This window comes from Oncorhynchus masou, unplaced genomic scaffold, assembly GCF_036934945.1.
Source record: "Oncorhynchus masou masou isolate Uvic2021 unplaced genomic scaffold, UVic_Omas_1.1 unplaced_scaffold_682, whole genome shotgun sequence".
Classification (NCBI taxonomy): domain Eukaryota; kingdom Metazoa; phylum Chordata; class Actinopteri; order Salmoniformes; family Salmonidae; genus Oncorhynchus; species Oncorhynchus masou.
In genome coordinates this window covers 337,095-352,103 of record NW_027013271.1, presented here as the reverse complement: position 1 = coordinate 352,103, position 15,009 = coordinate 337,095, and the positions used below count along the sequence as shown (strand labels likewise).

General features: G+C 42.5%; 1 protein-coding gene across 1 annotated transcript in view; it reads left to right on the top strand.

Moving 5' to 3' along the window:
* The window catches only part of LOC135536903 (unconventional myosin-XV-like), a gene marked incomplete at its 5' end in the record, with an annotated part of 88,417 nt that extends 75,717 nt beyond the window's left edge, over positions 1–12,700 (top strand). Inside the window, one exon of the mRNA XM_064963125.1 lies at positions 12,461–12,700. Coding sequence (XP_064819197.1) covers positions 12,461–12,700 — 240 coding nt within the window. The remainder of the gene's footprint in view (positions 1–12,460) is intronic.
* Positions 12,701–15,009: the final 2,309 nt, after the last annotated feature.

Below are 15,009 nucleotides of genomic sequence, written 5' to 3'. Positions count from 1 at the left end.
ATGGTGAGTCCTGTTCATTACGGTGAGTCCTGTTCATTATGGTGAGTCCTGTTCATTATGGTGAGTCCTGTTCATTATGGTGAGTCCTGTTCATTATGGTGAGTCCTGTTCATTATGGTGAGTCCTGTTCATTATGGTGAGTCCTGTTCATTATGGTGAGTCCTGTTCATTATGGTGAGTCCTGTTCATTATGGTGAGTCCTGTTCATTATGGTGAGTCTGTTCATTATGGTGAGTCCTGTTCATTATGGTGAGTCCTGTTCATTATGGTGAGTCCTGTTCATTATGGTGAGTCCTGTTCATTATGGTGAGTCCTGTTCATTATGGTGAGTCCTGTTCATTATGGTGAGTCCTGTTCATTATGGTGAGTCCTGTTCATTATGGTGAGTCTGTTCATTATGGTGAGTCCTGTTCATTATGGTGAGTCCTGTTCATTATGGTGAGTCCTGTTCATTATGGTGAGTCCTGTTCATTATGGTGAGTCCTGTTCATTATGGTGAGTCCTGTTCATTATGGTGAGTCCTGTTCATTATGGTGAGTCCTGTTCATTATGGTGAGTCCTGACTGTTCATTATGGTGAGTCCTGACTGTTCATTATGGTGAGTCCTGACTGTTCATTATGGTGAGTCCTGTTCATTATGGTGAGTCCTGTTCATTACGGTGAGTCCTGTTCATTACGGTGAGTCCTGTTCATTACGGTGAGTCCTGTTCATTACGGTGAGTCCTGTTCATTACGGTGAGTCCTGTTCATTATGGTGAGTCCTGTTCATTATGGTGAGTCCTGTTCATTATGGTGAGTCTGTTCATTATGGTGAGTCCTGTTCATTATGGTGAGTCCTGACTGTTCATTATGGTGAGTCCTGACTGTTCATTATGGTGAGTCCTGTTCATTATGGTGAGTCCTGACTGTTCATTATGGTGAGTCCTGTTCATTATGGTGAGTCCTGTTCATTATGGTGAGTCGTGTTCATTATGGTGAGTCTGTTCATTATGTTGAGTCCTATTCATTATGGGGAGTCCTGACTGTTCATTATGGTGAGTCCTGTTCATTATGGTGAGTCCTGACTGTTCATTATGGTGAGTCCTGTTCATTATGGTGAGTCCTGACTGTTCATTATGGTGAGTCCTGTTCATTATGGTGAGTCCTGTTCATTATGGGGAGTCCTGTTCATTATGGTGAGTCCTGTTCATTATGGTGAGTCCTGTTCATTATGGGGAGTCCTGTTCATTACGGTGAGTCCTGTTCATTATGGTGAGTCGTGTTCATTATGGTGAGTCTGTTCATTATGTTGAGTCCTATTCATTATGGGGAGTCCTGACTGTTCATTATGGTGAGTCCTGTTCATTATGGTGAGTCCTGACTGTTCATTATGGTGAGTCCTGTTCATTATGGTGAGTCCTGACTGTTCATTATGGTGAGTCCTGTTCATTATGGTGAGTCCTGTTCATTATGGGGAGTCCTGTTCATTATGGTGAGTCCTGTTCATTATGGTGAGTCCTGTTCATTATGGTGAGTCCTGTTCATTATGGTGAGTCTGTTCATTATGGTGAGTCCTGTTCATTACGGTGAGTCCTGTTCATTATGGTGAGTCCTGACTGTTCATTATGGTGAGTCCTGACTGTTCATTATGGTGAGTCCTGTTCATTATGGTGAGTCCTGTTCATTATGGTGAGTCTGTTCATTATGGTGAGTCCTGTTCATTATGGTGAGTCCTGTTCATTATGGTGAGTCCTGTTCATTATGGTGAGTCCTGTTCATTACGGTGAGTCCTGTTCATTATGGTGAGTCCTGTTCATTATGGTGAGTCCTGTTCATTATGGTGAGTCCTGTTCATTATGGTGAGTCCTGTTCATTATGGTGAGTCCTGTTCATTATGGTGAGTCCTGTTCATTATGGTGAGTCCTGTTCATTATGGTGAGTCCTGTTCATTATGGTGAGTCCTGTTCATTATGGTGAGTCCTGTTCATTATGGTGAGTCTGTTCATTATGGTGAGTCCTGTTCATTATGGTGAGTCCTGTTCATTATGGTGAGTCCTGTTCATTATGGTGAGTCCTGTTCATTATGGTGAGTCCTGTTCATTATGGTGAGTCCTGTTCATTATGGTGAGTCCTGTTCATTATGGTGAGTCTGTTCATTATGGTGAGTCCTGTTCATTATGGTGAGTCCTGTTCATTATGGTGAGTCCTGTTCATTATGGTGAGTCCTGTTCATTATGGTGAGTCCTGTTCATTATGGTGAGTCCTGTTCATTATGGTGAGTCCTGTTCATTATGGTGAGTCCTGACTGTTCATTATGGTGAGTCCTGACTGTTCATTATGGTGAGTCCTGACTGTTCATTATGGTGAGTCCTGTTCATTATGGTGAGTCCTGTTCATTACGGTGAGTCCTGTTCATTACGGTGAGTCCTGTTCATTACGGTGAGTCCTGTTCATTACGGTGAGTCCTGTTCATTATGGTGAGTCCTGTTCATTATGGTGAGTCCTGTTCATTATGGTGAGTCCTGTTCATTATGGTGAGTCTGTTCATTATGGTGAGTCCTGTTCATTATGGTGAGTCCTGACTGTTCATTATGGTGAGTCCTGACTGTTCATTATGGTGAGTCCTGTTCATTATGGTGAGTCCTGACTGTTCATTATGGTGAGTCCTGTTCATTATGGTGAGTCCTGTTCATTATGGTGAGTCGTGTTCATTATGGTGAGTCTGTTCATTATGTTGAGTCCTATTCATTATGGGGAGTCCTGACTGTTCATTATGGTGAGTCCTGTTCATTATGGTGAGTCCTGACTGTTCATTATGGTGAGTCCTGTTCATTATGGTGAGTCCTGACTGTTCATTATGGTGAGTCCTGTTCATTATGGTGAGTCCTGTTCATTATGGGGAGTCCTGTTCATTATGGTGAGTCCTGTTCATTATGGTGAGTCCTGTTCATTATGGGGAGTCCTGTTCATTACGGTGAGTCCTGTTCATTATGGTGAGTCCTGTTCATTATGGTGAGTCGTGTTCATTATGGTGAGTCTGTTCATTATGTTGAGTCCTATTCATTATGGGGAGTCCTGACTGTTCATTATGGTGAGTCCTGTTCATTATGGTGAGTCCTGACTGTTCATTATGGTGAGTCCTGTTCATTATGGTGAGTCCTGACTGTTCATTATGGTGAGTCCTGTTCATTATGGTGAGTCCTGTTCATTATGGGGAGTCCTGTTCATTATGGTGAGTCCTGTTCATTATGGTGAGTCCTGTTCATTATGGTGAGTCCTGTTCATTATGGTGAGTCTGTTCATTATGGTGAGTCCTGTTCATTACGGTGAGTCCTGTTCATTATGGTGAGTCCTGACTGTTCATTATGGTGAGTCCTGACTGTTCATTATGGTGAGTCCTGTTCATTATGGTGAGTCCTGTTCATTATGGTGAGTCCTGTTCATTATGGTGAGTCTGTTCATTATGGTGAGTCCTGTTCATTACGGTGAGTCCTGTTCATTATGATGAGTCCTGTTCATTATGGTGAGTCCTGTTCATTACGGTGAGTCCTGTTCATTACGGTGAGTCCTGTTCATTATGGTGAGTCCTGTTCATTATGGTGAGTCCTGTTCATTATGGTGAGTCCTGTTCATTATGGTGAGTCCTGTTCATTATGGTGAGTCCTGTTCATTATGGTGAGTCTGTTCATTATGGTGAGTCCTGTTCATTATGGTGAGTCCTGTTCATTATGGTGAGTCCTGTTCATTATGGTGAGTCTGTTCATTATGGTGAGTCCTGTTCATTATGGTGAGTCCTGTTCATTATGGTGAGTCCTGTTCATTATGGTGAGTCTGTTCATTATGGTGAGTCCTGTTCATTATGGTGAGTCCTGTTCATTATGGTGAGTCCTGTTCATTATGGTGAGTCCTGTTCATTATGTTGAGTCCTGCCTGTTCATTACGGTGAGTCCTGCCTGTTCATTATGGTGAGTCCTGTTCATTACGGTGAGTCCTGTTCATTACGGTGAGTCCTGTTCATTACGGTGAGTCTGTTCATTATGGTGAGTCTGTTCATTATGGTGAGTCCTGTTCATTACGGTGAGTCCTGTTCATTACGGTGAGTCCTGTTCATTACGGTGAGTCCTGTTCATTACGGTGAGTCCTGTTCATTATGGTGAGTCCTGTTCATTATGGTGAGTCCTGTTCATTATGGTGAGTCCTGTTCATTATGGGGAGTCCTGTTCATTATGGTGAGTCCTGTTCATTATGGTGAGTCTGTTCATTATGGTGAGTCCTGATCATTATGGTGAGTCCTGTTCATTATGGTGAGTCCTGTTCATTATGGTGAGTCCTGTTCATTATGGTGAGTCTGTTCGTTATGGTGAGTCCTGTTCATTATGGTGAGTCCTGTTCGTTATGGTGAGTCCTGTTCGTTATGGGGAGTCCTGTTCATTATGGTGAGTCCTGTTCGTTATGGTGAGTCCTGTTCATTACGGTGAGTCTGTTCATTACGGTGAGTCCTGTTCATTACGGTGAGTCCTGTTCATTATGGTGAGTCCTGTTCATTATGGTGAGTCCTGTTCATTATGGGGAGTCCTGTTCATTATGGGGAGTCCTGTTCATTATGGTGAGTCCTGTTCATTATGGTGAGTCCTGACTGTTCATTATGGTGAGTCCTGTTCATTATTGTGAGTCCTGTTCATTATGGTGAGTCCTGTTCATTATGGTGAGTCCTGTTCATTATGGGGAGTCCTGTTCATTATGGTGAGTCCTGTTCATTATGGTGAGTCCTGTTCATTATGGTGAGTCCTGTTCATTATGGTGAGTCCTGACTGTTCATTATGGTGAGTCCTGTTCATTATTGTGAGTCCTGTTCATTATGGTGAGTCCTGTTCATTATGGGGAGTCCTGTTCATTATGGGGAGTCCTGTTCATTATGGTGAGTCCTGTTCATTATGGTGAGTCCTGACTGTTCATTATGGTGAGTCCTGTTCATTATGGTGAGTCTGTTCATTATGGTGAGTCCTGTTCATTATGGTGAGTCCTGTTCATTATGGTGAGTCCTGACTGTTCATTATGGTGAGTCCTGTTCATTATGGTGAGTCCTGTTCGTTATGGTGAGTCCTGTTCGTTATGGTGAGTCCTGTTCGTTATGGTGAGTCCTGTTCATTATGGTGAGTCCTGACTGTTCATTATGGTGAGTCCTGTTCATTATGGGGAGTCCTGTTCATTATGGTGAGTCCTGTTCGTTATGGTGAGTCCTGTTCATTATGGTGAGTCCTGTTCATTATGGTGAGTCCTGTTCATTATGGTGAGTCTGTTCATTATGGTGAGTCTGTTCATTATGGTGAGTCCTGTTCATTATGGTGAGTCCTGTTCATTATGGGGAGTCCTGACTGTTCATTATGGTGAGTCCTGTTCATTATGGTGAGTCTGTTCATTATGGTGAGTCCTGTTCATTATGGTGAGTCCTGTTCATTATGGTGAGTCCTGACTGTTCATTATGGTGAGTCCTGCCTGTTCATTATGGTGAGTCCTGCCTGTTCATTATGGTGAGTCCTGTTCATTATGGTGAGTCCTGTTCATTATGGTGAGTCCTGTTCATTATGGTGAGTCCTGTTCATTATGGTGAGTCCTGTTCATTATGGTGAGTCCTGTTCATTATGGTGAGTCCTGTTCATTATGGTGAGTCTGTTCATTATGGTGAGTCCTGTTCATTATGGTGAGTCCTGTTCATTATGGTGAGTCCTGTTCATTATGGTGAGTCCTGTTCATTATGGTGAGTCCTGTTCATTATGGTGAGTTCTGTTCATTATGGTGAGTCCTGTTCATTATGGTGAGTCCTGTTCATTATGGTGAGTCCTGTTCATTATGGTGAGTCCTGTTCATTATGGTGAGTCCTGTTCATTATGGTGAGTCTGTTCATTATGGTGAGTCCTGTTCATTATGGTGAGTCCTGTTCATTATGGTGAGTCCTGTTCATTATGGTGAGTCCTGTTCATTATGGTGAGTCTGTTCATTATGGTGAGTCCTGTTCATTATGGTGAGTCCTGTTCATTATGGTGAGTCCTGTTCATTATAGTGAGTCCTGCCTGTTCATTACGGTGAGTCCTGCCTGTTCATTATGGTGAGTCCTGTTCATTACGGTGAGTCCTGTTCATTATGGTGAGTCCTGTTCATTATGGTGAGTCTGTTCATTATGGTGAGTCTGTTCATTATGGTGAGTCCTGTTCATTATGGTGAGTCCTGTTCATTATGGTGAGTCCTGTTCATTATGGTGAGTCCTGTTCATTATGGTGAGTCCTGTTCATTATGGTGAGTCCTGTTCATTATGGTGAGTCCTGTTCATTACGGTGAGTCCTGTTCATTATGGTGAGTCTGTTCATTACGGTGAGTCCTGTTCATTACGGTGAGTCCTGTTCATTATGGTGAGTCCTGTTCATTATGGTGAGTCCTGTTCATTATGGTGAGTCTGTTCATTATGGTGAGTCCTGTTCATTATGGTGAGTCCTGTTCATTACGGTGAGTCCTGTTCATTATGGTGAGTCCTGTTCATTATGGTGAGTCCTGACTGTTCATTATGGGGAGTCCTGTTCATTATGGGGAGTCCTGTTCATTATGGGGAGTCCTGTTCATTATGGTGAGTCCTGACTGTTCATTATGGTGAGTCCTGTTCATTATGGTGAGTCTGTTCATTATGGTGAGTCCTGTTCATTATGGTGAGTCCTGTTCATTATGGTGAGTCCTGTTCATTATGGTGAGTCCTGTTCATTATGGTGAGTCTGTTCATTATGGTGAGTCCTGTTCATTATGGTGAGTCCTGTTCATTATGGTGAGTCCTGTTCATTATGGTGAGTCCTGTTCATTATGGTGAGTCCTGTTCATTATGGGGAGTCCTGTTCATTATGGTGAGTCCTGTTCATTATGGTGAGTCCTGTTCATTATGGTGAGTCCTGTTCATTATGGGGAGTCCTGTTCATTATGGTGAGTCTGTTCATTATGTTGAGTCCTGTTCATTATGGTGAGTCCTGCCTGTTCATTATGGTGAGTCCTGTTCATTATGGTGAGTCCTGTTCATTATGGGGAGTCCTGTTCATTATGGTGAGTCCTGTTCATTATGGTGAGTCCTGACTGTTCATTATGGTGAGTCCTGTTCATTATGGTGAGTCCTGTTCATTATGGGGAGTCCTGTTCATTATGGTGAGTCCTGTTCATTATGGTGAGTCCTGTTCATTATGGTGAGTCCTGTTCATTATGGGGAGTCCTGTTCATTATGGTGAGTCCTGTTCATTATGGTGAGTCCTGTTCATTATGGTGAGTCCTGACTGTTCATTATGGTGAGTCCTGTTCATTATGGTGAGTCCTGTTCATTATGGTGAGTCCTGACTGTTCATTATGGTGATACCTGACTGTTCATTATGGTGAGTTCTGTTCATTATGGTGAGTCCTGTTCATTATGGTGAGTCCTGTTCATTATGGTGAGTCCTGACTGTTCATTATGGTGAGTCCTGCCTGTTCATTATGGTGAGTCCTGCCTGTTCATTATGGTGAGTCCTGTTCATTATGGTGAGTCCTGTTCATTATGGTGAGTCCTGTTCATTATGGTGAGTCCTGTTCATTATGGGGAGTCCTGTTCATTATGGGGAGTCCTGTTCATTATTGTGAGTCCTGTTCATTATGGTGAGTCCTGCCTGTTCATTATGGTGAGTCCTGACTGTTCATTATGGTGAGTCTGTTCATTACGGTGAGTCCTGTTCATTACGGTGAGTCCTGTTCATTATGGTGAGTCCTGTTCATTATGGTGAGTCTGTTCGTTATGGTGAGTCCTGTTCATTATGGTGAGTCCTGTTCGTTATGGGGAGTCCTGTTCATTATGGTGAGTCCTGTTCATTATGGTGAGTCCTGTTCATTATGGTGAGTCCTGTTCATTATGGGGAGTCCTGTTCATTATTGTGAGTCCTGTTCATTATGGTGAGTCCTGCCTGTTCATTATGGTGAGTCCTGACTGTTCATTATGGTGAGTCTGTTCATTACGGTGAGTCCTGTTCATTACGGTGAGTCCTGTTCATTATGGGGAGTCCTGTTCATTATGGTGAGTCCTGTTCGTTATGGTGAGTCCTGTTCATTACGGTGAGTCTGTTCATTACGGTGAGTCTGTTCATTACGGTGAGTCCTGTTCATTATGGTGAGTCCTGACTGTTCATTATGGGGAGTCCTGTTCATTATGGTGAGTCCTGTTCATTATGGTGAGTCCTGACTGTTCATTATGGTGAGTCCTGTTCATTATGGTGAGTCTGTTCATTATGGGGAGTCCTGTTCATTATGGTGAGTCCTGTTCGTTATGGTGAGTCCTGACTGTTCATTATGGGGAGTCCTGTTCATTACGGTGAGTCCTGTTCATTACGGTGAGTCCTGTTCATTATGGTGAGTCCTGTTCATTATGGTGAGTCTGTTCGTTATGGTGAGTCCTGTTCATTATGGTGAGTCCTGTTCGTTATGGGGAGTCCTGTTCATTATGGTGAGTCCTGTTCGTTATGGTGAGTCCTGTTCATTACGGTGAGTCTGTTCATTACGGTGAGTCCTGTTCATTATGGTGAGTCCTGACTGTTCATTATGGGGAGTCCTGTTCATTATGGTGAGTCCTGTTCATTATGGTGAGTCCTGACTGTTCATTATGGTGAGTCCTGTTCATTATGGTGAGTCTGTTCATTATGGGGAGTCCTGTTCATTATGGGGAGTCCTGCCTGTTCATTATGGTGAGTCCTGCCTGTTCATTATGGTGAGTCCTGTTCATTATGGTGAGTCCTGTTCATTATGGTGAGTCCTGTTCATTATGGTGAGTCCTGTTCATTATGGTGAGTCCTGTTCATTATGGTGAGTCCTGTTCAGTTCATTATGGGGAGTCCTGTTCATTATGGTGAGTCCTGTTCATTATGGTGAGTCCTGTTCATTATGGTGAGTCCTGTTCATTATTGTGAGTCCTGTTCATTATGGTGAGTCCTGTTCATTATGGTGAGTCCTGTTCATTATGGTGAGTCCTGTTCATTATGGTGAGGAAGTACAGTTCCCGCTCAGCCCAGTCAAAACTGTTCGCTGCTCTGGCCCCCCAATGGTGGAACAAACTCCCTCACGACGCCAGGACAGCGGAGTCAATCACCACCTTCCGGAGACACCTGAAACCCCACCTCTTCAAGGAATACCTAGGATAGGATAAGTAATCCTTCTCACCCCCCCCCCTTAATGACTTAGATGCACTATTGTAAAGTGGCTGTTCCACTGGATGTCAGAAGGTGAATTCACCAATTTGTAAGTCGCTCTGGATAAGAGCGTCTGCTAAATGACTTAAATGTAATGTAAAAATTATGGTGAGTCCTGTTCATTATGGTGAGTCCTGTTCATTATGGTGAGTCTGTTCATTATGGTGAGTCTGTTCATTATGGTGAGTCTGTTCATTATGGTGAGTCCTGTTCATTATGGTGAGTCCTGTTCATTATTGTGAGTCTGTTCATTATGGTGAGTCTGTTCATCTCACCCCGTGGGGTCAAAATGATCACAAGAACGGTGAGCAAATATCCCAGAACCACACGGGGGGACCTAGTGAATGACCTGCAGAGAGCTGGGACCAAAGTAACAAAGCCTACCATCAGTAACACACTACGCCGCCAGGGACTCAAATCCTGCAAATTTCCTCTATTTACCAAATCATGAGCGCAAACCACACACAAGTCAGAGTTAGTTATCAAAGTCCATCTTTAATTATATGAGCTCTATAGCATTTTGACTTTCAACAGTTCAGTATCTCTAATGAAAAGTTGAGAGTCCATATCAACAGTCTATATCAAATCCATCCTATCTTGACAAGATCACAGAGACACACTGACTGGCACACAGACATTGCCAAGAGATACACGCTTGATGATCCCTTGACCTCTCCCCTCTCTGCGGCCCATGCAACTTAGTCTTGACATAGAACAGATACTGCAACCCTGCCACAGTATTATACATAAATAACATTCTTGATGAGAAGTAACTTACAAACATACAGTGCCTTGCAAAAGTATTCGGCCCCCTTGAACTTTGCGACCTTTTGCCACATTTCAGGCTTCAAATAAAAGATATAAAACTGTATTTTTTTGTGAAGAATCAACAACAAGTGGGACACAATCATGAAGTGGAACGACATTTATTGGATATTTAAAACTTTTTTAACAAATCAAAAACTGAAAAATTGGGCGTGCAAAATTATTCAGCCCCCTTAAGTTAATACTTTGTAGCGCCACCTTTTGCTGCGATTACAGCTGTAAGTCGCTTGGGGTATGTCTCTATCAGTTTTGCACATCGAGAGACTGAAAATTTTCCCATTCCTCCTTGCAAAACAGCTCAAGCTCAGTGAGGTTGGATGGAGAGCATTTGTGAACAGCAGTTTTCAGTTCTTTCCACAGATTCTCAATTGGATTCAGGTCTGGACTTTGACTTGGCCATTCTAACACCTGGATATGTTTATTTTTTAACCATTCCATTGTAGATTTTGCTTTATGTTTTGGATCATTGTCTTGTTGGAAGACAAATCTCCGTCCCAGTCTCAGGTCTTTTGCAGACTCCATCAGGTTTTCTTCCAGAATGGCCCTGTATTTGGCTCCATCCATCTTCCCATCAATTTTAACCATCTTCCCTGTCCCTGCTGAAGAAAAGCAGGCCCAAACCATGATGCTGCCACCACCATGTTTGACAGTGGGGATGGTGTGGTCAGGGTGATGAGCTGTGTTGCTTTTACGCCAAACATAACGTTTTGCATTGTTGCCAAAAAGTTCAATTTTGGTTTCATCTGACCAGAGCACCTTCTTCCACATGTTTGGTGTCTCTCCCAGGTGGCTTGTGGCAAATTTTAAACAACACTTTTTAAGGATATCTTTAAGAAATTGCTTTCTTCTTGCCACTCTTCCATAAAGGCCAGATTTGTGCAAAATACGACTGTCCTATGGACAGAGTCTCCCACCTCAGCTGTAGATCTCTGCAGTTCATCCAGAGTGATCATGGGCCTCTTGGCTGCATCTCTGATCAGTCTTCTCCTTGTATGAGCTGAAAGTTTAGAGGGACGGCCAGGTCTTGGTAGATTTGCAGTGGTCTGATACTCCTTCCATTTCAATATTATTGAAATTGCACAGTGGTCCTTGGGATGTTTAAAGCTTGGGAAATCTTTTTGTATCCAAATCCGGCTTTAAACTTCTTCACAACAGTATCTCGGACCTGCCTGGTGTGTTCCTTGTTCTTCATGATGCTCTCTGCGCTTTTAACGGACCTCTGAGACTATCACAGTGCAGGTGCATTTATACGGAGACTTGATTACACACAGGTGGATTGTATTTATCATCATTAGTCATTTAGGTCAACATTGGATCATTCAGAGATCCTCACTGAACTTCTGGAGAGAGTTTGCTGCACTGAAAGTAAAGGGGCTGAATAATTTTGCACGGCCAATTTTTCAGTTTTTGATTTGTTAAAAAAGTTTGAAATATCCAATATCCAATGTCGTTCCACTTCATGATTGTGTCCCACTTGTTGTTGATTCTTCACAAAAAATACATTTTTATATCTTTATGTTTGAAGCCTGAAATGTGGCAAAAGGTCGCAAAGTTCAAGGGGGCCGAATACTTTCACAAGGCACTGTACATACACTCGAACAGTAGATGGGATGTAATTTCTGTCATGGTTCTCACCACTGTTTATCACTACCAAGCTGGCTTTTCCATTCCCCTGAGATTAGAGGAACCTTGGCGGGACTCCCTGTCCTGCCGTAAGGTTCTCAGAGTTCTAGCCAGGTCAGGTCATACACAGTTTAATTGTTCTCGGTATCTTCTTAGCCACACACACATTTCTCCTTGTCTCGACCAAACCTTATTAGACTGAAGTTTATCATTCTAATTCATTATACATGTTACAGAATCGAATGATTACTAATAGTTACGTTTGTCTAATTATTCATTATATATATTACATAATGTCATAATTACATTTCAGGGTGGAATTCTTTAGTCATTACCTTTAAGCATATACATTCCCTTATCATAGGGTTATGTATATCTCTGTGTTCTAGGTGTTTAAGTGTTAGGGTTCTGTCTATCTCTGTGTTCTAGTTGTTTAAGTGTTAGACAGAACCCTATCTATGTGTTCTAGGTGTTTAAGTGTTAGAGTTCTGTCTATCTGTGTGCTAGGTGTTTAAGTTTAGGATTCTGTGTTCTAGGTGTTTAAGTGTTAGGGTTCTGTCTATCTCTGGGTTATAGGTGTTTAAGTGTTAGGGTTCTGTCTATTTCTGTGTTCTAGGTGTTTAAGTGTTAGGGTTCCATCTAGCTCTGTGTTCTAGGTGTTTAAGTGTTAGGGTTCTGTCTATCTATGTGTTCTAGGTGTTTAAGTGTTAGGGTTCTGTCTGTGTCGTATCTGTGTTCTAAGTATTAATAAAGGTAAAGGTAAATAAAAAATTAAGGGATGTGGTTCTATGTTGTAGATCCTGAGGTTCATGGGCGACCCCCACCTGAATGGGGCTCAGGAGAACCTGTTTGGGAACTACATCATCCAGAGAGGACTGGCCAATCAGGGCCTGCGAGACGAGATCCTGGCTCAGCTGGCCAACCAGGTGTGGCGGAACCCTAACCATGACAACGCAGAAAGAGGCTGGCTGCTGCTGCTGGGGTGTGTCTGCTGCTTCCCCGCCTCCGCCAGGCTGCACACACATCTACTGAAGTAAGAACACACACATCTACTGAAGTAAGAACACACACACACATCTACTGAAGTAAGAACACACACATCTACTGAAGTAAGAACACACACATCTACTGAAGTAAGAACACACACATCTACTGAAGTAAGAACACACACATCTACTGAAGTAAGAACACACACATCTACTGAAGTAAGAACACACACACCTACTGAAGTAAGAACACACACACCTACTGAAGTAAGAACACACACACACCCACTGAAGTAAGAACACACACACCTACTGAAGTAAGAACACACACATCTACTGAAGTAAGAACACACACACACATCTACTGAAGTAAGAACACACACACACATCTACTGAAGTAAGAACACACACACCTACTGAAGTAAGAACACACACATCTACTGAAGTAAGAACACACACACCTACTGAAGTAAGAACACACACATCTACTGAAGTAAGAACACACACACCTACTGAAGTAAGAACACACACACACACCTACTGAAGTAAGAACACACACACCTACTGAAGTAAGAACACACACACATCTACTGAAGTAAGAACACACACATCTACTGAAGTAAGAACACACACATCTACTGAAGTAAGAACACACACATCTACTGAAGTAAGAACACACACACACATCTACTGAAGTAAGAACACACACATCTACTGAAGTAAGAACACACACATCTACTGAAGTAAGAACACACACATCTACTGAAGTAAGAACACACACATCTACTGAAGTAAGAACACACACATCTACTGAAGTAAGAACACACACCTACTGAAGTAAGAACACACACACCTACTGAAGTAAGAACACACACACACCCACTGAAGTAAGAACACACACACCTACTGAAGTAAGAACACACACATCTACTGAAGTAAGAACACACACACACATCTACTGAAGTAAGAACACACACACACATCTACTGAAGTAAGAACACACACACCTACTGAAGTAAGAACACACACATCTACTGAAGTAAGAACACACACACCTACTGAAGTAAGAACACACACATCTACTGAAGTAAGAACACACACACCTACTGAAGTAAGAACACACACACACACCTACTGAAGTAAGAACACACACACCTACTGAAGTAAGAACACACACACACATCTACTGAAGTAAGAACACACACATCTACTGAAGTAAGAACACACACATCTACTGAAGTAAGAACACACACACACCTACTGAAGTAAGAACACACACACACATCTACTGAAGTAAGAACACACACACACACCTACTGAAGTAAGAACACACACACACACCTACTGAAGTAAGAACACACACACACATCTACTGAAGTAAGAACACACACACACATCTACTGAAGTAAGAACACACACATCTACTGAAGTAAGAACACACACACATCCACTGAAGTAAGAACACACACACACACACATCCACTGAAGTAAGAACACACACACACATCTACTGAAGTAAGAACACACACATCTACTGAAGTAAGAACACACACACACATCTACTGAAGTAAGAACACACACACACCTACTGAAGTAAGAACACACACATCTACTGAAGTAAGAACACACACACCTACTGAAGTAAGAACACACACACACCTACTGAAGTAAGAACACGCACACACACCTATTGAAGTAAGAACACACACACACACCTACTGAAGTAAGAACACACACACACATCTACTGAAGTAAGAACACACACACACATCTACTGAAGTAAGAACACACACATCTACTGAAGTAAGAACACACACACCTACTGAAGTAAGAACACACACACACTCACTGAAGTAAGAACACGCACACACACCTATTGAAGTAAGAACACACACACACACCTACTGAAGTAAGAACACACACACACACCTACTGAAGTAAGAACACACACACACACCTACTGAAGTAAGAACACACACACACACACCTATTGAAGTAAGAACACACACACACACACCTACTGAAGTAAGAACACACACCTACTGAAGTAAGAACACACACCTACTGAAGTAAGAACACACACACACACACACACCTACTGAAGTAAGAACACACACACACACACACACCTACTGAAGTAAGAACACACACACACACCTACTGAAGTAAGAGCACACACACACACCTACTGAAGTAAGAACACACACCTACTGAAGTAAGAACACACACACACACACACACCTACTGAAGTAAGAACACACACACACACACACACCTACTGAAGTAAGAACACACACACACACCTACTGAAGTAAGAGCACACACACACACCTACTGAAGTAAGAACACACACACCTACT